General features: G+C 54.2%; 1 protein-coding gene across 6 annotated transcripts in view; it reads right to left on the bottom strand.

Annotated features, from left to right (window-relative positions):
- SYNGAP1 (synaptic Ras GTPase activating protein 1) overlaps positions 1-22,774 on the bottom strand; it is a 59,134-nt gene that overhangs the window by 2,800 nt on the left and 33,560 nt on the right. For 3 of the 6 annotated variants that reach the window (XM_075016409.1, XM_075016412.1, XM_075016413.1), the window contains 11 exons: positions 22,529-22,673; positions 21,979-22,123; positions 21,421-21,657; positions 20,860-21,061; positions 20,497-20,675; positions 20,298-20,339; positions 13,847-14,687; positions 13,232-13,405; positions 12,784-12,995; positions 12,224-12,324; positions 9,982-10,064 (listed from right to left, as the gene is read on the bottom strand). In XM_075016409.1, the coding sequence (XP_074872510.1) occupies positions 9,982-10,064; positions 12,224-12,324; positions 12,784-12,995; positions 13,232-13,405; positions 13,847-14,687; positions 20,298-20,339; positions 20,497-20,675; positions 20,860-21,061; positions 21,421-21,657; positions 21,979-22,123; positions 22,529-22,673 (2,361 nt within the window). The remainder of the gene's footprint in view (positions 1-9,981; positions 10,065-12,223; positions 12,325-12,783; positions 12,996-13,231; positions 13,406-13,846; positions 14,688-20,297; positions 20,340-20,496; positions 20,676-20,859; positions 21,062-21,420; positions 21,658-21,978; positions 22,124-22,528; positions 22,674-22,774) is intronic. The other 3 variants (XR_012648475.1, XM_075016410.1, XM_075016411.1) reach the window with 3 other exon arrangements.

Below are 22,774 nucleotides of genomic sequence, written 5' to 3'. Positions count from 1 at the left end.
GCTCACCAAGTTGCACTGCTCTCTCAAATCTGGCATTACCTCCAGGTGTATGATGGCATAGAACACTGTAAAGCTGTGAACTGACAACTGTTTTACCACCCTGCAGATGCCATGGATGAGAATGTGCACCATGAACACGGCAGACAAAGTTTACACTTACTTGAAGTGTGCTGTCAGCTCTGGGGCTGGAATATTTGCTAGGTCATAGTATGTCCTGATACAAGCCGTAGTCCAAAAAAGGGACTTGTTGGGAGAACACTGGCAGTACTTTTGCCCTGTCAGGGATGGTGATGAAGAGCTGCACTGACTTCCAAACAAGCTTTGTCTGCTCCATGTAAAAAGCCAGCATGGATCTGACATCCAGGGAAGGGAGCACATGCTCCTTGTCGTTAGCACGAGGCTCCAGGGATAAAACTGGGAGGGAGACATCCTGATGCATCTGTATAAGGGAGCTCAGACATTAAACCTTTGAGCTCTGATACTCATGTGTCTGAAGTTATAGACAAGGAACACAAGAGATATGCAGAGAACGAGATGCTAGAGGTTTCCAGGCAGACCCACATGACCTAGAGAGGACAGGTTATGGTCCGGTGGTGCGATTGGTTGTCCCACCAAAGGGTGCACTGTGTCTAGCCATGGAGTCAGCAAACGTCAATCACCCCCCAGCACAGGGAGAGAAAGCAGAAATAGCCACCAGATGCACCTTGACTGACAAGAATGCTAGCCCCTGCTGCCTCAAGTGGAACAAACAGTCCAGCATAAATGAGACTGATGACTGCAGTACAGGGGCACCTTCCTGTGAGACCCAAATAAAGAACCTTCTCCATGTGGCCAGGTAAGCAACACCAGTGGAGGATTTTCAGCTGCCAAGGAGAACCTCCTTAACTGAGCTGGAGCTCTCTCCACTGTGAGATGGATGGGTCCCAAGGAGGAGTGATGGTCCTGCATGATGAGGCAACAGCATGGAAAACCAGTGCAGGAGGGTCTATGCCAACACTGAGAGTATCAGCCATGCCTCGTGCTGCCAGACCTCGAGAAAGGTCTTGTGGCTGAGAGGGAAAGGCAGGAATGTGAACAGCAAAAACCGAAAAGTCCTGGGGCACCATACAGACTCTCACATTTTTTGGAGCAGAAGCTTTCATGGGCAGCGACCCACTTTGCCAGATGCATTCTGACAAAGCTGGTCTTTCCGTCTGCACAGTTCCCCAGGACTTCTTGTTGTTTTTGCAGATACAGACGAACATGGCTACCCCCTCATATTCGTCAATGTGTATAGCAGGTGCCAGGTCCACAGGAGGAGCCAGGCATTAGTGACCAAAACAGGGCCGTGATTCAAGAAGGAGCAGAACTGCTGGTGGTGCCTGTTGTAAGCAGGTTTACTCAGGGAGACCCCACCTCTAGAAGATATTACTGATGACATCCTGATGGAGAGATCATTTGTGGCCGTGGAAGGACCTGCTGAGGCAGTTGGCCAGTTCATTTTATGAGCCCCAACAGACACACCACCACCTCCACCTGTTTTGAGTGGGTGATGCAAGACCCACAACCTGAGGGCTTCCTGGCACAGCAGAGAGGAGCAAGCACCACCCTGTTTACATTGAACATTGACACACACTTCCTCTGACGATGGACCCAAAACATCTGGCAAGCTACACACATTGCATGGAGGTCTTGTAAGGCGCAACAGCAGCTCTATGACCACAGACCTTGTGTATGGAGGTCACCCAGATGCCTGGCCTGCCCTAACACATCTGTGACTAGCAACCACAATGGCTGGTGTTTGGAGAAGAGCAGTCCTGTGCAGACTGAAGGGACTCAAGAGCCTCATGAGAGTGTGTGACCAGCCTCTCTAGGTCAGAGGTGGGGAACCTTTAATTACTCAGGGGGCCACTGACTCACAGAAAAAAGTCAGTAGAGAGCCATAGGTAATTGAGAAGCAAAAAGAAAAACCCAACTCTCACTGTTGTGGCCCCTGTCTGAGGCATCTAACTCTGCTCATGCTCCAGCCCCACGGAGAGAGGGAGGGCTGACAGTCAGGGCCTCCCGAGGCCAGGTTAACTTTTGAGGGCCTGGGGCTAGTTGATTTTGTGGACCACCCTAGGCTCTGAGGTCTGACCAAAAATGAGGGGATGGGTGTGCAGGAGGGTGCTGCTGGGGAGCAGGATGGATGGGACACAGTGTCTGGGTGGGACACAGGTAGGGTGCCAGAGCAGCTGGAGTCTGGGCAGGAGTTAGGTAGGATGCAGGAGCGGATGGCTAAGGCTGTCGCATCTGGCTATGAGGATGTGTGAAGGGGGTGGGGTGCTCACCTGGCACAGCTCCCTGGCAGGCAGGGTGAAATGTGGCTCTGTGCTCCCTGCCACTGCTTCCCACTGGCTGTGAATATAGACAATGGGAGCAGTGGCGGGAAAAACCCTCCAGGCCAGTGGTTCCCTGCACTGCCATTCTCCCAGCTTGGAGGAGGGGGAAAAAGGGAGTGGCAGAGCTTCCTGCTGCTTCAGGCAGACCCCCACCGACCAGATCCAGCTCCAGCTTGCTGTGATCAGGCCTGTGAGGCTCAGGGCTTGTCCCCCATCACAGCAGGGAGCCAATACTCATGCTCCAGCCACACAGGGGAGACTGTGAGGCTGGAGCACCAGTGCAGGGGAGCCCTAAGCCTCAGGGGTCAGACCCGGTCTGTGGGCTGTAGGTTTCCCACCCTGGTCTAGGTGGTCCCAGTTCATCTGGCACGCTCAGGCAAGCCACATCTGAAGGGGACGGAGGACCGGACTTGCGTGCTGCACGATGTAAGTGCAAGCCACCTTGTGACCCAGCAGTGTTAGGCCACATCTGGTCATGGTGGAGAATCACTGCAGACTTCCTATGATGGTGCCTGTGGCCAGATGACAAGAGCTGGACAGGAACCCTCTGGCAGAAGGGGTCCAAGCGCTTCTGATGAGCTCCAGCCAGCGAGTGTTAAGCTGACTTTGATATGAGGATAAGACGAAGTGTGAGCATGCACCATGTTCATATGTCCTGTCACCCGGGCTTGAGCCCAACTCCTGACGAGCCAGTCATCTAGATGGGAATACTTGAACCTGATGCTTTTGAAGAGAGGCTGCTACAACAGCTGTGCACTGGGTGAACACCTAAAGCACCACCACTAAGCCAAAGGGGTGGATTGCTTACTGCAGGTGCAGGCTGCTGACCACAAACCATCTCAGGATGGAAGTTTATGGAGACAGGGTGTGGAAAAAGTGGGGATTTTATTCACCGCATTATGTTGCACTTGAGTTCTACTGTCCTATGGTAGGCCCACACGTGCCTCAGTTACCCTGGGCACTGCACCACTACTTAGATGGTGATAAGAGTTTCAGTGGGACAGCCTCCTGCATGTACATGATGGCCGATGCCTTTCCTAACCTCTGCCCAGGACAGGGGGTGACATCTTTCACCAGGAGTTGGGAGTGGGTAAGTCTGAGGGCTTGGGAAGTCAGGGAAGGGCTAGGGCCCTGGGTCTGGCCCTCTCGCCTAAAGATGGATTGTACAGATTGCTTCTGGTTTCTGTGCTAAGTCCGTCTGTTCCATGCTGTGTCAAGAAACAAACAAAGTTTCTGTTCTAACTGTTGGTTGACAGTCACGGCTGCTGTGGCTGGGGAGTGCAGGGCCCCTTGACTTCCCCATCCCTTGGTGACACATGGTAGTATATGTCCTTCAAGTCAACAGTGGCATTACCAGCCCCCAAGATCCAGAGAGGCAATGACGGAGGCCACAAACACCATAAGGAACTTCAACTTCTTCATCAGTCTGTTCAGGTTTCATTGGTTTAAAATGGTCTAAGCCCACCCTTGGTCCTGAGCATTAAGAAGTAACAGGACTAGACTCCCCTTCTCTAAGCTCCAGGGGGACCCCCTCTACCACTCCAGGAGGTAGCAGTGTTTACACCTCCTGCACTAGACGCTGCTCCTAAGAACTGTACCTGAAGAGGGACAGGAAAGACAGGAGGAACAGAACTGGAGAGAACACCATGGGCAGGAGAGGCCAGCCAGTGGCGGGACTCGTGCAGCCAGAGGGCAGACTCCAGCAGCACGGGTCTGTGCCCCTCCCCGCTAAGACATTCACCAGCTGCAGGAAGGGGCGAAAGCACATCAAGGCAACCCCAGCTCGCGGTGCTCTCCAGCCACACCACTCTGGGGGATGGGGCAGGATACCTCCACACTCCCCAGGGGGAAGCAGAGCTGCATGGCTGTGGGGGCAAGGCAAGCTGGGTTGGTCTTGGTCTGCTTCCCCTGCTGCAGGTGAGTGCGGGTTGTGGAGGGCACAGACCCCTGCTGCCCATGCCTGCACCCTGGCGGACCCCCACAGCCACCTCAGGTGGGGGAAGAGGTGGGTCAGTGTCGAGCCAGGGCAGGGAGAAGCATGGCCTGGTTTGGAGGGGGGCTGTCCTGGCCCTTTCCTGGGCTCGGGGGTGAGAGGCACATAGCCAATGGCCCTCTGGGTTCCCCCTCACCCATTGCCTCTGCTGAAGGCCCATCCTTTGAGGCGATCAGAGCTCAGGTACAGTAGAAATGACATCAATGGCTCACACAGGGAGGGGAAAGAGCCCGGTATGGAACTGGTGCTCTGGCCTCGGGTACACTTTCAGAATTTCAGCTCTAAGCTTGAAAGCAGCTTAGCCGACCCCTGGTCCTGGCTGGAGAAGGATGGAGACAGGCACCTCCTATCACGCCTGCTCAGCTTCCTGCTCTAAGCTGTCTAGGAGGAGCAGAACAGAAGGGTGGCGTAGCGTGGGACTTACATGGCTTCCTTTGTGGGGCTGGTGCATGCTTGTGTTGTGGACCTCATGAGGGAGCCTTGAGACCTGAAGCCAGGAGCTGCACCTCAAGGCTGTCATGGCTTGGACGGCCACGATGGATGAGACAGGACCTCTGGAGGAAGGCCCTAGTGACCATCTTTTCCTCCTTCCAGCTGACCCCAAAACAGAGACCAGGGACAGCTGGGAGCAATTTCCAACACTGGGTAACAGCAACATGAGTTAGAAGCATAGCAGCTCAGGGCCGCTTGCTAGTCTGCTCTCCACAGCTGGAGCCCCAAGTGGATCAATCACAGAGGTCCAGATTCTGAGCATCTTTGGATTTGGGCACAGACCCAGGTTGCCACGGCACTGCTTGTGGTTAGCTACCTCTGCCATCAGGGGCCCGAGCTGGGGTGGGAGTAGAGAGGTGTTTGTACCTCTTTGATTTCACAAAGTATTTACGCTGTTCCCCCTTGGCCAGGCTGGGGGTGGAAGCTGACGTGCCACAGCATCTTTGTGGTATTGTGTCTAGTTCTGGTGAGGGTCACAGTCAACCTCAATGGCCCTTCAGAATATCCATCATGGGATCTGTGTCCTCAGAAGTCTCTGCATGCAAGTTCTGAGTCATCCTCCTGAGTAGGTCCTGATGGGCCCTGCTGTCTATAGCAAGCAGTGAAGTAAAGGTCCCTCCCCCTGCCTCAACCAGGGAGGAAGAGGACAATGTGCGTAGTGAACACTAAGAAGTCTTGTGGCACCTCTTGTTGTTCTCAAAGCTACAGACTAACACGGCTCCCTCTCTGATACTTGTCACCATGCGTGTAGTGGCACTCCATCATCCAGACCCTTGGGCTTGCAGGGACCCACCTGGCTGGTGGCCACTTCAACAGTGAAGGCTATGGCTGCAGTGCCTGGTGCCACAACCACTGCAGTATCAGTGCCTGTGTCAGTAGCCAGCCCCAGTGCTTTCTCTGTGCCAATACTTGCCAGTACTGACTGCAGGCACCTTGGCAACCCCAGCCACTGGATGACTATCAGAAAAGCAAGGCACTGGCCCGCCTTGACTGCTCAGTAGCCTTGGTTTCTGCATCCTGCCCATGGGAAGGTCCCCAGGTAAAAGAGGAGGGTGATAGAGGCATCCAAGACACTGATACCACTGCCAGGAACCTGGAACTAGTCCCCTCAGCTTGGCCGTGGGTCTAGGTCATCCAAAAGGGCCACTGAGAAGGCCAAGACATTACAGGCTCTGGCTGCTCTTTGATCTGCTGCAGGCAGTGCTGGCAGCAGTACCAGCTCTGCTGGGATGTGCAGGAGTCCACCTCTGATGCCAAGGAGAAGTCCCTGCCTGCCCCAAGTAGTGCAGAGGAACAGTGCCATGGCAAAGGCAAGCAGTGCTGTATCACGGTAGGCACGCGCCTGAGATGCACAGGTACTTGTGCTGCTGTCTGCACCACCAGCGGTGCACGGGCCAGCAGGTCAGGCCCCTTGTGTCTGGCGTGGAGGGAAGATCCAGTTCCTCTGACACCGGGGAGTCCAACAGGACCAGACTCGACAGACCTCCGTGAAAGGCTGGAATCAACAGTGCCAGCACAGGCCGGCCAAGGCTGGGTCTCCTCAGGCAAGACGCTGCCTTGGTAGGGTAGCGCACCATGTGCCCTCTTCCTTTTGTGCAGCACCGCAGACTGCGAGCAGCGCCTCACGCCAGAGCTGGTCCTTGGGGCCAGGAAATGGTGGAGCTGGGCTGCTTAGAGGAGGCATTTCTCAGCGCTGTGGCCTCCCATGTGGAGGCTGGCCTGCTGCACACCCAAGCGTCTAGCACCAGGCCCAACACAGATGGGAGGTTAAGGACTGACTCCCTCCGAAGGAGTTCAGGCACCAGCACCACTCCTTTTCCACCTGCAGCTTAAAGACCCTGCAAATTTTACACCTGTTGGTCTGGTCTCCTGCCCCACGGCACTTGAGACAGTAGTGGTGTGATTCTACCATGGGCATGGGCTTGAGTCAGGACCCACGTGGCTTGAAGCCCTAAGACTGTGGCATCCCCTAGTCCAACATAAACTTAACTGTCGACCTACTACTATGCAAACTAAGAAAGAGTTCACTAGGGAATCCCATGCAAACACAACAGGAGCTGCTCCAATGACTGTCATTGGCAGTGAGAAGGAACTGAAGAGGTGGTTTGATAGAGACCTATACACACATCCGGGGGCTACACTGCTGACTCGACAGGAACCACTAGGAGAAAACCCTTCCAACCGCCATGCACGCAGCATGCACACTTACTTGGAATGGCCACAAGCAACCACTCTCAGAATGTGTTAACTACCCTACGTTTCTCTTAGCCCCCAGCTAGGCAAACCAGCCCAGCCCAGCCCAGCCCAGCCACTGCCCCCATTTTAAACAGCCTTGGGATGCAGATCTAGCTAGCCTGGTTTCCCCTTCCAAGCTGTACCAGTTTACTATGAAAGTTATGGGTGGTGACCTCTTACCAGTATGTGGGTACCACCAAGACCCCAGGATGGACACGGCTACCCTGAGATGCATTTTCCATTGTGAGGAACGCCAGGGTGGTGGGCTGGCTGGTCACCTGCTCTGTGTTCCAGTCCCAGTCCCTGCTCTATTGCAGGCTCTGTCTCAGTTTGGGCAGGCCTCTTTTGGCCAGATTTACAAAGACAGGAAAATGGCACCTAACCCACTTGGAAATTTGTGAAAATCCCCTTAGGAGCTGTTCTCATTAAAAGCTCATCCTGTGCTAAAGTGGTGTCCTGCTTGTACTATCCTGGGGGGGCCAAAGCAGACACTCACTAACGTGGACACAGGGACCCCGCTATGCAAAGGGGCTGTGAGCAGCCAACTGTTCCTGAAGGGGATCAGGTAGAAAAGTCTAAGGCACTTTTATCCCAGTTTATCTGTGCCCTCACTAGGGCAGCCTCTTGCCAGCACCGCTTTGCAGAACAAACTGGCCTGTGCCAGCCTTAAAACAAAGCTACTCCAAACTGAGCCAGGGGAGGGGTTTTGACTAAGTGCTCAGCACTCAGCCTAGCAGCTGGACAGCAGCATGAGCTATTCCTGTTGGAAGTCAGGGAACAGGGGTAAAGCTGACCCTCCACATGCCCTGCTCCTGCCCCTAGCTGCTGTGTAATTCCAGTCCTCTGGCATCCCTCACTCAGCATGCTGCCAGTTCATGAGCTCACATTTCCCCAGTACTTTCAGTGACAGGTCACTGGGAACGTGGCAAACCTGAGAAGCTAGGGACAAGAGAGGAAGAGACCCCACTGCCACAGGGAGCAGAGCAGGGAACAGTCTCTTCTCCCATTGTTCCTACAGTCCTTCCATTGACACAGGGTAGGACTTGCAAGGCTGTGGATGACATGGGAGCCAGCTCAGGACTGTATGTCAGTGCCTGGCTTCTATGGAAACACATTCTGTCTGCACTATCCCCTTCCCACCCATTGCCCCAAACCAATACCACCATGCACGCCCTCCTACGCGGGCACTAACCTCTGACACCTGCCATCCGGCACCCCCCGGGAGTGTTCTGGGGTGCCCCCTCTGGGCAGTGGACTGTGCTCTCATCGCTGAGACCTGTGCCCCCGACACATGCTCACAGGACACAGACACACACACGTCCATGTTACACTGCACCCCCCCCACCCCCCCGCAACACATGGACAAGATGTGGACACTCCAACTGCAGCCCTGGCAAGCCAGAACACCCAAAATCAGGGTGGGGGGAGCAGAGTCCCAGGAAGTGTGGACAGCTCAGACCTGAGACCTCAGGATTGCACTCCCTCCCTCAGACTCCCTGGGTCTCTTCCCTGGGAGCTGAGCCAGCCCCTCCACTGCCAGCCAGGTCGATAGGAGTTATAGGTTCAGTGAGATGAGGTGTAGACGGACACAGGACTGGGGATGGAAACGAGACGGGGGTTAGCGCTGGGGAAGATGCTCAAAGACAGTAACAAAACACTAACTGCCCTTGTCTGGTGAGAGATGTTTCTGCCCCCCATTGGTCCCCACCCTAGCTCTGATTCCCACTCTGCCCCCCTCCCACCACTGCTCCCCCAACTTGTCCACAGGAGCACCCTTCCCTTGACAAAAGCTGGGCACCGAGGCTCAGTGGCCCTCCAAGAAATGCAACTCTCTGTGGAACCCTGCTTCATGCTGAACAGAAAGAAGGGTGGTGGGGAGGGGATCATCCCCAGCTCTGCAGAGAACTTACGAGTTGTTGCTGGGGGCAGCCCAGGCTGCCTGGTGCCTCCCAACAGCCTAGCTCCAACGAAATAGAAGTGCTGCCAACTATAGTTTACAGGCTATCCCCATAGGAATGCAGCCCAGGCCAGGGTCAAATGAGCAGAGGGAGCAGGAAGGGGACAGGCTGACAGGTGATGTTTATTCCTGACACACTATTCTCTCTCGGTTCCTGTCTTAAAATTCTGTTGCTTAAACTTCAGGTAAGTGGGTGCAGATCAGACCAGGGGCACATCTACAGCTATGTTCTGTCCCTGCTTCTGGATAGCACAAGCAAAGAGAGGGCTTCACAGAGTCAGCCCAGGAAGGAACACTGGCCAGAGAAACACTGGCCAAAATTGCTAATGCTCAGTAGACACCTTTACCCACCTGGTCTGTGTCACAACTGGGAGTGCAGCTCTGGGGAGACAGTAATGCTACACCCAGACAGCTCTGCCTTGGGCGGCTGGCTGCCACCATCTAGTAAAGACCCAGGTGCTCCAGGCTGTACTCTGACTCTCTTCTCAGCCGTGGGGCACCCTGTAACATACACTCCAGCCTGAGGCCCCAAACGCTGCGGGTGTGGAGCGGCTCTCCGGAGGTGATGGAAGAAGCTGATAAGACTGACAGGCCTGTGGGAAGGCCTGGAAAAAGACAGATGCCCCCAAGAAGAGAGTGAGGCCAGCCCCTGGGGCTGAGCAGTAAGAGACTCAGTGCCTGCAAAGTCTTGACCAGTTTCCAAGGTCAATACCACCCAGCCATGCCAGTACACAGTGGGCCACACTGGTCTGGGCCCACTGTAGAGAGAGAGCTGGAGGCTCACTGGGGTAGGGGGAATAGAACCAACCAGACAACGGAGTTAACTGAACCTCACGTGGAAGGAGGAGGTAGTTCGCTAGTCTCTACAGGAAAGGGTGATGCACAGAGGGGGAGGGGGTGCGTGTGCAGATGGGGGTGGAGGGGGAGGAGAGGAAAGGACCCACCTGGTCTGCTACTGAACGGCGAGAGTGCCCCCGATCCCTCCACGTGACAAAAGCAGAGTCAGAGAGAGTTACCTGATGAAAAGCTAGGATGAAGAGCAGAGAAACAGACGGGTCAGGGCCCCGGCACTGGTGCCCCCGGGTGGGAGCACGGATCACCCCATTGCTGGCTCAATCATCTCCCCCAAAAATGGGAGGGGTACATAGACCCCAGAGGGGAGAGGGATGGCAAGTGCTGAGGGCAGCAGCAGGAAGGTGCCTGGGAAAATCATGACTGAAGCCCCTCCCTGCACCCACAGATCCGGGACCAACATGGCCCAGCTCTGGGGGACACAGGGGTGGTCAAGGGAAGGGGGCAGACATTCCTGCCACTGGCTCACAATGCGATTGCCAGGTGAACTACCAAAACCCTCACACAGGTCCCCTACTTGATATCTGTGCACTGACCCCTGGGCACCCAAAGCCCCAGCCCAGCATCCACACACCAACACCTGGATGGGGACGACCTATGGAAGATGCTAATAAGGGCAATGTCTGGGGAACAAAGGATGAGGCTTCATTTTAACAGAGCTCAGGGAAGCACACTGTCTCTCTCGAGCATACAACTGTGCTCCCTGCTGGATGCCACGCAAGTCTCGTGAGCTGCACTGTAATGTGTTGTTTGAATGGGACTCATCATTTGAATAAATGTTGGTACGTCTGAAAATTTGGGATGGTGGCATCATAAAGGCACAAATCAAGGAACTCGGAGACAATGCCTTCAAATGCAGGACAGGTGTTCATCCTACAACCAATGGAGCCCGCCACCTCCTGCTGCAGCAACTTCTAGATAAGAGACCAGTCGAGCTCACAAGCACCACCCAAGATAGGACTGCCAAACAGTCCTCTGCCTGCATGGCTTCAAGTAACCATATGGGGACCTAGCACAAAGCTCCATGGCTACCTCTGTACACCACGAATCCACTTCTGCGAGGCCCTAGGAACCCTAACCATACTCCAAAGCCACCTCAAGCTCCAATTTCAGAACTGGTCTCACCAGGCTCGACACAGACCCAGAGCCTTCCACTGACTCCAGTCTCAGCTAAGGAACCACCTCCAACACACAAAAGTCCCAGGACACCTGGAATGAATCTTCCAAGTTGGGCAGCAGGTACCAAGCCAGAAAGAGACTTCTCAGGACAGCTACCTCCAATAAGGGATGAGCCTGGAAACCTATCCTCAAGCTAGATCTCACAGCCTGCTCAGGAATCAACCCTGTATGTCCTTCATTGATGCCTCAGCCAAGCCCAAAGCCTCCTTAGGGCCCAGCCCCCCTGCTCAACCTCTTTAACCCCTGAGCCAGGCCCCACGGCCTCCTCAGGCCCCAATCCCTGAACATGCCTCACTGGCCCAAGCCAGGCCCCATGGACTCCTTGGGTCCCAATCCCTGCATGCGCCTCAATGGCCAGAGCTGGGCCCCATGGACTCCTCGGGTCCCAGTCCCTGAGCCAGGCTCTACGGCCGCCCAGAACTCCAAACACAACCCCTGGCTCTGGAGCCTACTCTTCCCAGGCCCAGGTCCCTTGCTGCCCAGCCTGCAAGGCCCTTCTCAGAACTGGGGGTCATGGAGCAGCCCTGGGGTTGTGTGTTCATCAGGGAAGCCTTGCGAGGCCCTGTTGTGCCAGCTATGGTGGCTGAGGGAGTTGTGGGGTTTCATGGGGAAATGTAAAAGGGTTGATTGGAGAACAGGGACTTTTACAGTGGAGTTGCCCAAGCACCAGGGAGGGAGGAATTGGGTAGTGCTCTTTCTCACTGAATCCAGATGGCATCTCCTCACCCTAGACTCCATGGACCAAGAAATGCCCTCTGTGCAGGGTCCCTCTCAGCCTTCTTCCCCTGGAGGGGGGCACCGAATCCCAGGCCTGTTTTGAGAGGACAGGGACCCTGTGTCCCCCTTGAGGCAGGCACACTGTCTAAGGGTTAACCAGTGTTAGTTCTCCTTGTCCACCCTACGCCTCCTCTCTGGCAGCCTCTCCTGAGTTGAATGCTGGGGTAGCCAGTGTGTCTGTCTCCCATGACTTTGATGCTCCTTTCTCCCTCTCTGACCCTGCAGCATGTCCATCCATCTGGCTGTCTCCCCAGCACTAGGCCTGCCGCAGTCCACCCGGCGGTTCTCCCAGCACTAGCCTTGCCCGTGGACAGACAGCAGACGAGATGGGATGAGAAATGGAGACACGGAAAAGAAAAATGACATTGTAATTTCCACCTGAGCGTCGAGCAGGCGTTTCCGGGGTTCGGAGACGTCGTGGGCGGCCGAGTGATCCCTGCGCAGCTCCTCCTCCACCAGCATCAACCTGCAGGGACAGGCTTCACTGGAGTCAATCCGGGCTCCCGCGGGGGGAGGCCAAGGGTCCCTGACAGCTAACGCCCAGGGGACAGGGGCAGATGGAGCAGGTCCCTGGGGAAGGGCAGGGGTGCGGAGGCCACAGCAGGTATCTGGGGGAGGGGATGCGAGGCAGCTCTTAGACAAACTGCTCCCTCCCAGCCTGCATTCAGAATCTCAGAGCCTCCCAGGGTTCTGTGACCACACCCCACAGCCCCTAGGTGTGTGTTTGGGACCTGATGACAGGGCCTGTGACTCCCATTTCCCCACACATGCCTGGAATCCTTTGCCATGAGCTGCCTCCCAGGTGTGCCAGGGACCCTGTGACCCCCCCGCATCTCCCCCAACATGTGCCAGGGACCCCATGGCCCCCACCTTCCCCGCACATGCCCAGGCCCCAGTGACCCTGCTGCAAGACCCCACCGCTCCGATCCGCCCCTCACCTGCCAATGATGCTCTTGATCTGCGAGTCCTTCTCCACCTGCTGCTGACGCAGCCGCTTCTCACTCTGCTCCAGCCGCTGCTGGTACTGCATCAGGATCTTGCTAGTCTGTTCCTCCTGCGACATTAAGCGCCGCTCATATTCCTCCAGCTTACGGTTCGACATGTGCAGCCGCTCCTTCAAGGAGTGGATCTCCTCCTCATATTCCTTCACCTGGAGGGAGAGGCAATGTGACAGGCAGAGGGCCAGGGAGTCCTGTCCGTGGCATGGTGAGGGGGTGTGGAGCAAGTGGAGGCTGGGGGACAGGCCTGTGGGGTTGTGTCTCTGGCATGAGGAGGAACCTAGGGCCCAGGCCTGTGGGGTTCTATCCCTGGCACAAGAGGGGCCTGTGGTGTTGTGTCTCTGGCACAAGGAGGCACCTGGGGGCCAGGCTGCCTGGCGTCTCTTACCCGGTCCAGCCGGCTCTCATCCATGGACTTGGAGTATTCCTTCAGCTTGTACTCTTCACGCTCAATGTGGGAGCTCTCAATGTCGGCTGAGAGGTGTGGCATGTTGGAGACCCAGGCCACAGTGCGCTCAGAGGCCGGCATGACGGGATTCAGTGTGGAAGGCGTGTGGGATGGCTGGAGGAGAAGGGCATGAATGAGCATGGACTGAGACCTCCTCCCTGCCAGAGATTCCCCCAGCTTGCAAGATAGAACATCGCCCCAGCCTGAAAGGCAGCGATCCACACGGACTCAAACTGGTGCACAGCTCCTGAAGCCCTAGGCTGCCCTGCTTTGTACCACTTACTGCCTGGCCCCCAGGCCCATCTCCCTCCTGGCTTCATCCCCTTTCCCCCCATCTAACCCCTCCCTGCCCCACCTTGTACCACTCCCTTCCAGCCTTCCCCCACCTTGTACCACTCCCTGCCTGGCCCCCAGCCCATCTCCCCCGCTTCTGCCTCCCCTTGTACCACTCAAGTGGCTTCCCGCCCTGTCTCCCACCAGCCACCTCTCTTTGTACCACCTGGCCCCACTCCCCCTCACTGACACTCCTCCCCTCCCTTCCTGCCCTCCCCACACCTGCTTGGTAATTGTTGGCTTGAGTGCCGAGGGTGTCTCCTTGGTGACTGACTGCTGGCGGGCACGGGCTGGCCCATAGGTGGGCTCAGGCGACTGCAGCAGGTTGCCGCTGGAGGGGCGGGGCTTCTGAGCAGCACTGACAGTCAGCTGCTGGGACTTGCCGCGCTGGAGTGGGCCCTGTGGCTGGGGCCCAATGGTGATCTGGGGTGGGGAGAGCATGTTCTGCAGGTTCTCCTGCAGTGAAAGCTGGCGTTTGGTGAACTCCGAGCCTTGGCGGGTGAACTCATCGCTGTAGCTGTGGCTGTGGATGATGTGCTTGCTGGCAGATAGGTCCTCGCTCTTGCTGTAGCCGTGGAAGGGAGCAAAGGTGTCAGGATTGCCCTCAGCAGGGCGATGTGGGGGTGCGGCAGCAGGCCCATCGGAAGCCATGTGGAAGAGGGGGTTCTGGAAGGAGAGGGGCACCCGCAGCTGCTGAGCAGCAGCCCCATCAGTGGTGACCCCCATGTGGCTGAGGCGCAGGCCAGCTGCGATGCTGGAGCCGCTGCCTTGCGAGAGGCGGCTGGGCCGCAGTCCCATGGCGGCGGTGATGGAGGCCTGGCTGCTGTTCAGCATATCGCCCACGCTCTGCAGGTTGGAGACGCTGTTCATGCGACTGTCCTGCAGGTCCAGCATTGAAACGCTCTTGTTGACACTCAGCATCTTCTGGTCGGGCTCCGTGATATCAGAGCTGCTGGTGCAGTAGGCTGGTGAGGAGCGGGCCAGGGGCGGGCGGGTCACGAAGAACATGTCCTTGGAGCCCTTCTCCTTGGTAGGCGAAGGCAACCGAGTCATGTCCATGGAACTGGGGGCAGAAGGACCAGGTGGTAAGGGCTGGAGCCAATGCTCTGCAGGGGATGGAGAGCAGGGGGTGGACACAGCCCAGGGCCCCCTGAGGATGGGAGTCAGTGGAAGGGGAGCAGCCCAAACCCAAGGGCCCTGGGGAATAGGGGAGTTGGTGAGCAGCCCTGGGTACCAGAAGAGGGGATCAGCCACAGCCCAGGGGCCCCAGTGGATGGGGGAGTCGGTGAGCAGGCCTAGGAGGCCAGGGTAGGAAAGCAGCCCGTGACCTCTGGGCTGGGAATACGAGTCAGTGAGAGCCCATCCTAGGGGGTCAGAATGGGGGAGGGAGCAGCCTCAGCCCAAGGACCCAGAGACATAAAGGATGGGAGCATCTCTGAGCAGATCAGAGATGAGGCTAATCTAGCAAGGGGGGCTTTAAACTAAGTTTGACGGAGGTGGGTGACCAGTGCCTGGAGGTGAGTGAAAAACACAGAGACCTGGGAGAGGGGCCAAAAATTCTGTGGGGAGCAAGGTCTGCAACAGAAGGGAAAAAACGAGCAACAAGGCAGAACTGGGGACAAAATCAAATCAGTATCTAAGTAGTCTATAGACTAAAGCAACAAGTATGGGGTATAAGCAGGAAGAACTTGAAAAACTAGTAAATAAACACAGCAACTGTGCCATAGTTGGTATCAGAGAGACTTGGTGGGATACCACCCAACTGGAATGTCGGTACAGAAGGGTACCACTTGCTCAGGAAGGATGGGCAGGGAGAAAAGGAAGGAGGTGTTGCCTTATATATTAAGAATGCATTCACGTGTACTGAGGTTGAAATGGACATAGGAGACAGACTTGTTGAGTCCCTGGTAAGGTTAATAGGCGTAAATGACAACAAGGGTGATATCATGGTTGTAGGGTCCACTGCAGACCACCTCATTAGGAACAAGAGGTGGCTGAGGCTCTCTTTTAAACAACTAATAATATCATTCAAAGAGCAGGACTTGGTGATGATGGGGGTCTTCACCTACCCAGACATCTGTGGGAAAAATAACACCACGAGGCACAGATTATCCAACACTTTTTTCAATGTACCGGAGATATTTTATTTCAGGAGGTGGAGCTACTGGGAGGAGGCTGCTCTACATACGATTTTGACAAATACAGAGCACCTGGTTGAGAATGTGAAAGTGGAAGGCAGCTTGGGTGAAAGTGATCCTGAAATGAAGAAGTTCATGATTCTGAGCAATGGCAGGAGGGAGAACCACCAAATAAAAGCAGATTTCAAGAAGGCAGACTTTAGCAAACACAGATAGCTGGTAGGTAAGGTCCCATGGGAAGCAAGTGTAAGAGGAAAAACAATTGAAGACATTTGGCAGCTTTCAGAAGGACATTAAAAGGTACAAAAGCAAACTATTCCATGGTGTAGAAAAGAAAGGAAGTACAAGAGACCACCCTCTCTTAACCAGGAGTTCTCAAATGATCTGAACATCCATCTGCTTTTTCTATAAAAAGCAGAAATTAGGTTAAAGTACAAAGGATGAATATAAATAAGTACCACAAATATGTAAGTGCAAAATTAGATAGGCAAAGGCACAAAACAACCTCAATCTGGCTAGAGACTTAAAGGGTAACATGGAAACATTCCACAACTACATTTAGAAGCAAGACAAAGACCAAGGTCAGGGTAGGACCATTGCTTGATGAAGAGAGAAAAAACAGTAACAGAAGATATGGAAATGGCAGAGATGCTTAATGAGTTTGTTCTGTTTTTCACCCAGAAGGCTGGTGGTGATTGGATGACTATGTTAGTGAATGTGAGAGAAAAGGAGGTAGGTTCAGAAAGAAGAGTAGGAAACAGCAATTTAAAGATTACTTAGAAAGATCAGATTATCTTCAAGTCACCAGGTCACAGAATCATAGGGCTGGAAGGGACCTCAGGAGGTCATCTAGTCCAGCCCCCTGCTTCAAACAGGATCAACCCCTACTAAGTCATCCAGCCAGGACCTTGTCCGGCCGGGACTTAAAAACCTCAAGGGATGGAGAATCCACCACCTCTCTAGGCAACTCATTCCAGCGCTTCACCACCCGCCTGGTGAAGTAGTTTTTCCTAATATCTAACCTACACCTTTCCCTCTTCAACCTCTGACCATTACTCCTTGTTCTGACATCTGACACCACTGAGAGCAGTTTCTCACCCTCCTTTTTAGAGCTCCCCTTCAGGAAGTTGAAGGCTGCTATTAAATCATCTCTAAGTCTTCCCTTCTGTAAACTAAACAAGCCCAAATCCCTCAGCCTATCCTCATAGGCCTTGTGCTCCAGACCCTTACTCATTTTTGTTGCCCTTCGCTGAACCTGCTCCAGCAAATCCACATCCTTTTTATACTAGGGGGTCCAAAACTGGACACAATGTTCCAGATGTGGCCTCACCAGTGCCGAATAAAGAAGAATAAACTACTTCCCTAGGTCTGCTTGAAATGCTCCTCCTAATGCACCCCAGTACGCCGTTAGCTTTCTTGGCTACAAGGGCACACTGTTTACTCATATCCAGCCTTTCATCCACCATAACCCCTAGGTCCCTTTCCATCATACTGCTGCTGAGCCAGTTGGTCCCCAGCCTGTAACAATGTTTGGGATTCTTCCGCCCCAGGTGCAGGACTCAACACTTCTCCTTATTGAACCGCATCAGATTTCTTTTGGCCCAGTCCTGCAATTTATCCAGGTCCCTCTGGATTCTCTCTCTACCCTCCAGCATATCTACCTCTCCCCCTAGTTTTGTGTCATCCGCAAACTTGCTGAGGGTGCAACCCAGTCCCTCATCCAGGTCATTAATAAAGATGTTGACCAACACCAGGCCCAGAACCGAGCCTTGCGGCACTCCGCTTGAAACCGACCGCCATCCAGATATTGAGCCATTGACCACTACCCGTTGGGCCCAATCATCAAGCCAGCTTTCTATCCATCTTATAGTCCATGGATCCAATCCATATTTCCTTAACTTATGGACAAGAATGTTGTGGGAGACCATATCAAAAGCCTTGCTGAAGTCAAGGTATATCACATCCACTGACTTCCCCATGTCCACAGAACTTGTTACCTCGTCATAGAAGCTAATCAGATTGGTCAGGCAGGACTTGCCCCTGGTGAATCCATGTTGGCTACTTTTGATCACTTTCCCCTCTTGCAAGTGCTTCAGAATGGATTCCTTGAGGATTCCCTCCATTATTTTTCCAGGGCTTGAGGTAAGGCTGATGGGTCTATAGTTCCCTGGATTGTCCTTCTTTCCTTTTTTAAAAGATGGGCACTACGTTTGCCTTCTTCCAGTCATCCGGTATCTCCCCCGATCTCCAAGAGTCTTCAAGGATAATGGCCAAAGGTTCAGCAATGACCTCTGCCAATTCCCTCAGTATCCTGGGGTGCATTAAATCCAGACCCATGGACTTGTGCACATCTAGTTTTTCTAGATAGCTCAGAACTTGTTCCTTCCCCACAGATGGCTGCCCTCCACCTTCCCATACTGCATCATCTAGGACCATCCTGGGGTAGTTGACTTTGTCCGTGAAGACTGAGGCAAAAAAAGCATTGAGTACTTCAGCTTTTCCTGCATCATCTGTCACTAGGTCCTAGTGAAATACATTCCAGAAAACTTAAGGAACTGACTGAGGAGGTATCTGAGCCATTAGCTATCATCTTTGAGAAGCCATGGAAGACGGACTAGATTCCGAAAGACTAGAAAGGGCAAATCTAGTGCCCATTTCTAAAAGAGGGAAATAAGGACAATCCAGGAAATTACAGACTGGTCAGCTTAACTTCTGTGCCACAATAGATAATGGAGCAAATAATTAAGATAATAAGGACAAATCACGTTAAACCAACTTGACGGCTTTGATAGAATAACAAGACTTAGGGCTAAGGGGGAAGCAGTAGACGTGGCATGTCTAGTCTTTAGTAAAGCATCTGGTATGGTCTCACACAATCATCTTATAGATTAACTAGGGAAATACAACCTGGATGGGGCTATTATAAGATCGGTGCACAACTGGTTGGATAACCCTTCCCAGAGAGCAATTATCATTGGTTCAGAGTCATGCTGGAAGGGCCTAACAAGCAGGGTTTCCCAGGGATCAGTTCAGAGACTGGTTCTGTTCAATATTTTCATCAGTGGTTTAAATAGTGGCACAGAGTACGCTTATAACACTTGCAGATGGTACACAGCTGGGAGGGGTTGCAATTGCTTTGGAGGGTAGGATAACAACTCAAAATTATCAGGACAAACTGAAGAAATGCTCTGAGGTAAATTGGATGAAATTCAATAAGGACAACTGCAAAGTTCTCCCACATAGAGAGGAGCATCAGTCGCTCACATACAAAATGGGAAATGACTGTCTGGAAGGAATGCTGCAGAAGGGAATATAGGGATCGTTGTAGACCACGAGCTAAATAGGAGTCAATAGTGTGATACTGTTGCAAAAAAAGCAATCACTCTAGAATGTACAGGCTGAACCTCTCTAGTCCAGCACCCTCAGGACCTGTCTGGTACTGAATCAGAGAATTTGCCGCATCACAGGAGGTCACTATTGTCTAACAGCACTACCTATGCTTCCACTGCTTACTGGACTCTTTGAAGACATTAGTGGGTAAATCACAGCTAAACAAACAGCACAGAACATGAAGAGCCAAGACTGATGGCTTTAAACAAGTTTTATGGTGTCATGTGAAACATGGCCACACCCATGATAAATGGGCGTCTGCTAACTATAATCATGCTAGATTACGGTTGTTGCCAGACAACAGAGTACTGAACTAGAGAGCTTCAACCTGTATTACAGGATCAGTGTCAATAAGACACAAGAAGTAATTCTTCTGATCTACTCTGCACTGATTAGGCTTCATCTGGAGCATGGTGTCCAGTTCTGGGCATGACATTTCAGGAACAATGTGGACAAATTGGAGAAGTCCAGAGAGCAATAAAATACATTAAACATCTACAAAACATGAGCTTGAAGAAAGATTGAAAGACTGAGAAGGGGACATGATAACAGCTTTCAAGCACCTAAAAAACCTGTTACAAACAAGAGGGAGAAAATTTCCTCCCTAACCTCTCATGATAGGACAAGAAGAAATAGGCTGAAACTGCAGCAAAGGAGGTTTAGGTTGGACATGAGAAACTTTTCCTAAAATACCAGGGTGGTTAAACACTAGAATAAATTGCCTAGGGAGAGATTGTGGAATTTTCATCATTGGAAATATTTAAGAACAGGCTCGGCAAACACCTGTCAGGGATGATCTGGTGCTTGGCCCTGTGACAGCAGGAGATTGGACTCAATGACCTCTCAAGGTCCCTTCCAGTTCTAGTATTCTATCATCCCCTTCCAGGGGTGGCCGGGGGACGTGTTTCCCAGTCCCTGCTGCAGCTCCCCAAAGTGAGTGGCCTCCATGCAGGTTCCACAGGAGTCCCCAGAGGAGCAAAGAGCCCCACTTGGAACGCCCCAGGCCACAGGTAGAGCTAGCTTTGAGCAGGTCAGCGCTTACAGGACCAGAGCTGGGCAAGGAACGGGAAGGACGGAGCTGCTCCCCAGCAGGAAAATGGGGTGGGGCGGCTGCCAGGACGTACAAGGCCAGTGCCAGGACTCACCTGTTGAGGCCCCTCACCATATAGGGCTGGAGATCGACGGAGCTGCAGGGGGAGCAGAGGCAGCAGTTAGTGCTGGGGACAGGTTCCTATATGGGAAATGGGGTGCAGATGGAGATGCTCCCTTGCTTCCCCACAGGGAGGAGGTTTGCTGCTCTACTCACAGCCCTGCTCCCTGCACGGTGCCTCAGCTTCCACTCACCTGTTGAGGTCCCGCATCATGTAGGGCTGCATGTCAGCGGATGGGCCCCGCAGGATGAGTGGCTTGGTTTGCAGCCGCTCCCCCTGGTGACTGGGCTGCCGCTGGATGTGTGGGTTCCTGAGGGCGACGCTTATGTCGTTGAGCAGCCGAGGCAGGGGGCCTAGCTTGATCAGGGCTTCCTGGGACCAGAGGCACAGACAGAGGAGAGATTAGCATGATACCTGGGGATCCCAGCTGTCCTCCCAGAGCCAGGAGTTCTGGCTCTTAGCCCGCTGCTCTAGTCCACTGTATCCCACTCCCCTCCCACAGCGGAGACAGAACCAGATGCCCTGGCTCTCAGGGCCACGTCTGAGGCCCCTATACCTTGCTGAGCTGGGGCATGACCTCCCAGAGCAGAGCATGCAGCGTGGAGAGCTCACGGCCCAGGTCAATGTAGCCCTCAAAGCTGCTGCTGTTGGTCAGGGTGTCGAGGTTTGAGATCTCATACAGGAACTGCTGCATGCTGGCCCACTCCAGCTCCAGGAACTCATTCATGAATGCCATGTACTCTTCCTTGCTGCCGAATCTGGGGGTGGGAAAAAGGCGGGAGGTCAGTGGGGTACAGTCCCATACAATGCTCAGAGCCTCTCCCACGCTGGCCCAGTTCTACTCCAGGCACTCGCTCATTAACAGCATCTACTCCTTCTTGCTAGCCCTGCCAGGGGTCCCTGGGTACAGCACCCAGCAGATGTAGCCCCATACAATGCCCAGGCCCCCTCCAGAAACTCATATCTGAGTGATTCCGCCTCCTCCTCTCTGTGGTTGAACATGCCCAGGGCAGGGGGCTGAGTCAGCACGGTGCAGCACCCCATGGCAGTGGCCCCAGAACTCATTCTCCATACCCATGATGTGCCCCCACGCCCTGGCCCATGGTGCATCTCTCACTTGCTGAAGTTGGCCAGGTTCTGGATGACCTTAGCGATGAGGGTCAGTGTGCGGGACGTCTGCTCATCCGGGTATTCCTGCATGAGGCCAAAGAGGCTGGGCGACATAACAGCCGGACACAGGAAGCGCAAGAACAGCGAAGCACTGATCAGCCTATCAGCAATGTCCTCACGGCCCCTCTCTGCACAGCGTAGCCGCCACGAGGCAAACACCTCCTTCAGCTCCCGGGGGAACACGCTGCGGGGAGGGCAAGGGCTGTCAGTGCCCCCAGAGCCTACACACATACACCCAGGCACAGACCTCCTTCAGCTCCCAGGGGAACGCTCTGTGGGGAGGGTAAGGGCTGTCAGTGTCCTCCTCCCCTGCCCCCCAAGCCCATACGCCCCGCAGAGCACAGAGCTCACGCTGGAGCTGAAGGAGTTATCAGTGCCAACTGTGCATGTCACTACGTCGTCCCTCCTCTGGTTCCCTCCCACCTCACCTCATCCCCTCCCTGCCACCCTGAGCAGCATGAGCAGTTAACCCAACACGGCCCCTGCCCCAGCATCCGGCACCCACCAGTGTGAATTGACGACCTTGCAAAGCGCCAGCTCACAGCACATCCGCAGGTTGGCCTGGTGGTCCGGCAGGGTGGACGAGGAGCATTTCATGGGGTCAACCTCGCAGTTCTCCTCTGACTCATACAGTGCTCGGATGAACTCACCTGCAGGAGGGGACAACGAGCTGGTGAGCCAGGGCACCCACTGCCTGGGAACCAGTTTCTCCCCCTGCAGTCCTCATTCCTTTTCATTAGGGGCCTAGAGCTGGGTTGGAGATGCTACATCAGCCTCTCCAGAGGCCAGACAGAGGGATACACTAGCTCTGCTCTGTACCAGTGCTATACTCAGCTGTTGGGTTGGGGATCACACCCCATTGGCAGGCTGTGTGCAGGGCTAATGCCTGCTCTGGACACACACAGCCCCACAGGCCCAGTGCATAGACCTTCCTGCTTCTCAGGCAGCAGGGCACACACATGGGATGGACCCAAACTTCCCAACAGTGCATACACATGAGTGTGCCCACCCCACACTTGCATATGCATGCAAAGCCCTCTCCCATCCTCACTCACCAATGGCGTCCTTGAGGTATTTCTGGCCAATGAGTTTCAGATACTCCTCTATGGCTTTTGTGGCCAGGGTATTCTCCCGGAAAATCAGGTGCTCCCGGTCCATGAACCGATCCACCTCTGTCATGGCCATGTCTGAGAGGAAATCCTGCAAGGGTCATGCCCCGGCAGGAGAGTTAGCAGGAGGCCCCAGGAACCCCAAGCTCTCCCCTCATGCCCAGTGTGGTGTCCTGACAGGTTTCTTCCTCT

Source organism: Carettochelys insculpta, chromosome 22, assembly GCF_033958435.1.
Source record: "Carettochelys insculpta isolate YL-2023 chromosome 22, ASM3395843v1, whole genome shotgun sequence".
Classification (NCBI taxonomy): domain Eukaryota; kingdom Metazoa; phylum Chordata; order Testudines; family Carettochelyidae; genus Carettochelys; species Carettochelys insculpta.
The sequence above is the reverse complement of the archived record's forward strand: the minus strand, read 5'-3'. Positions and strand labels throughout refer to the sequence as shown.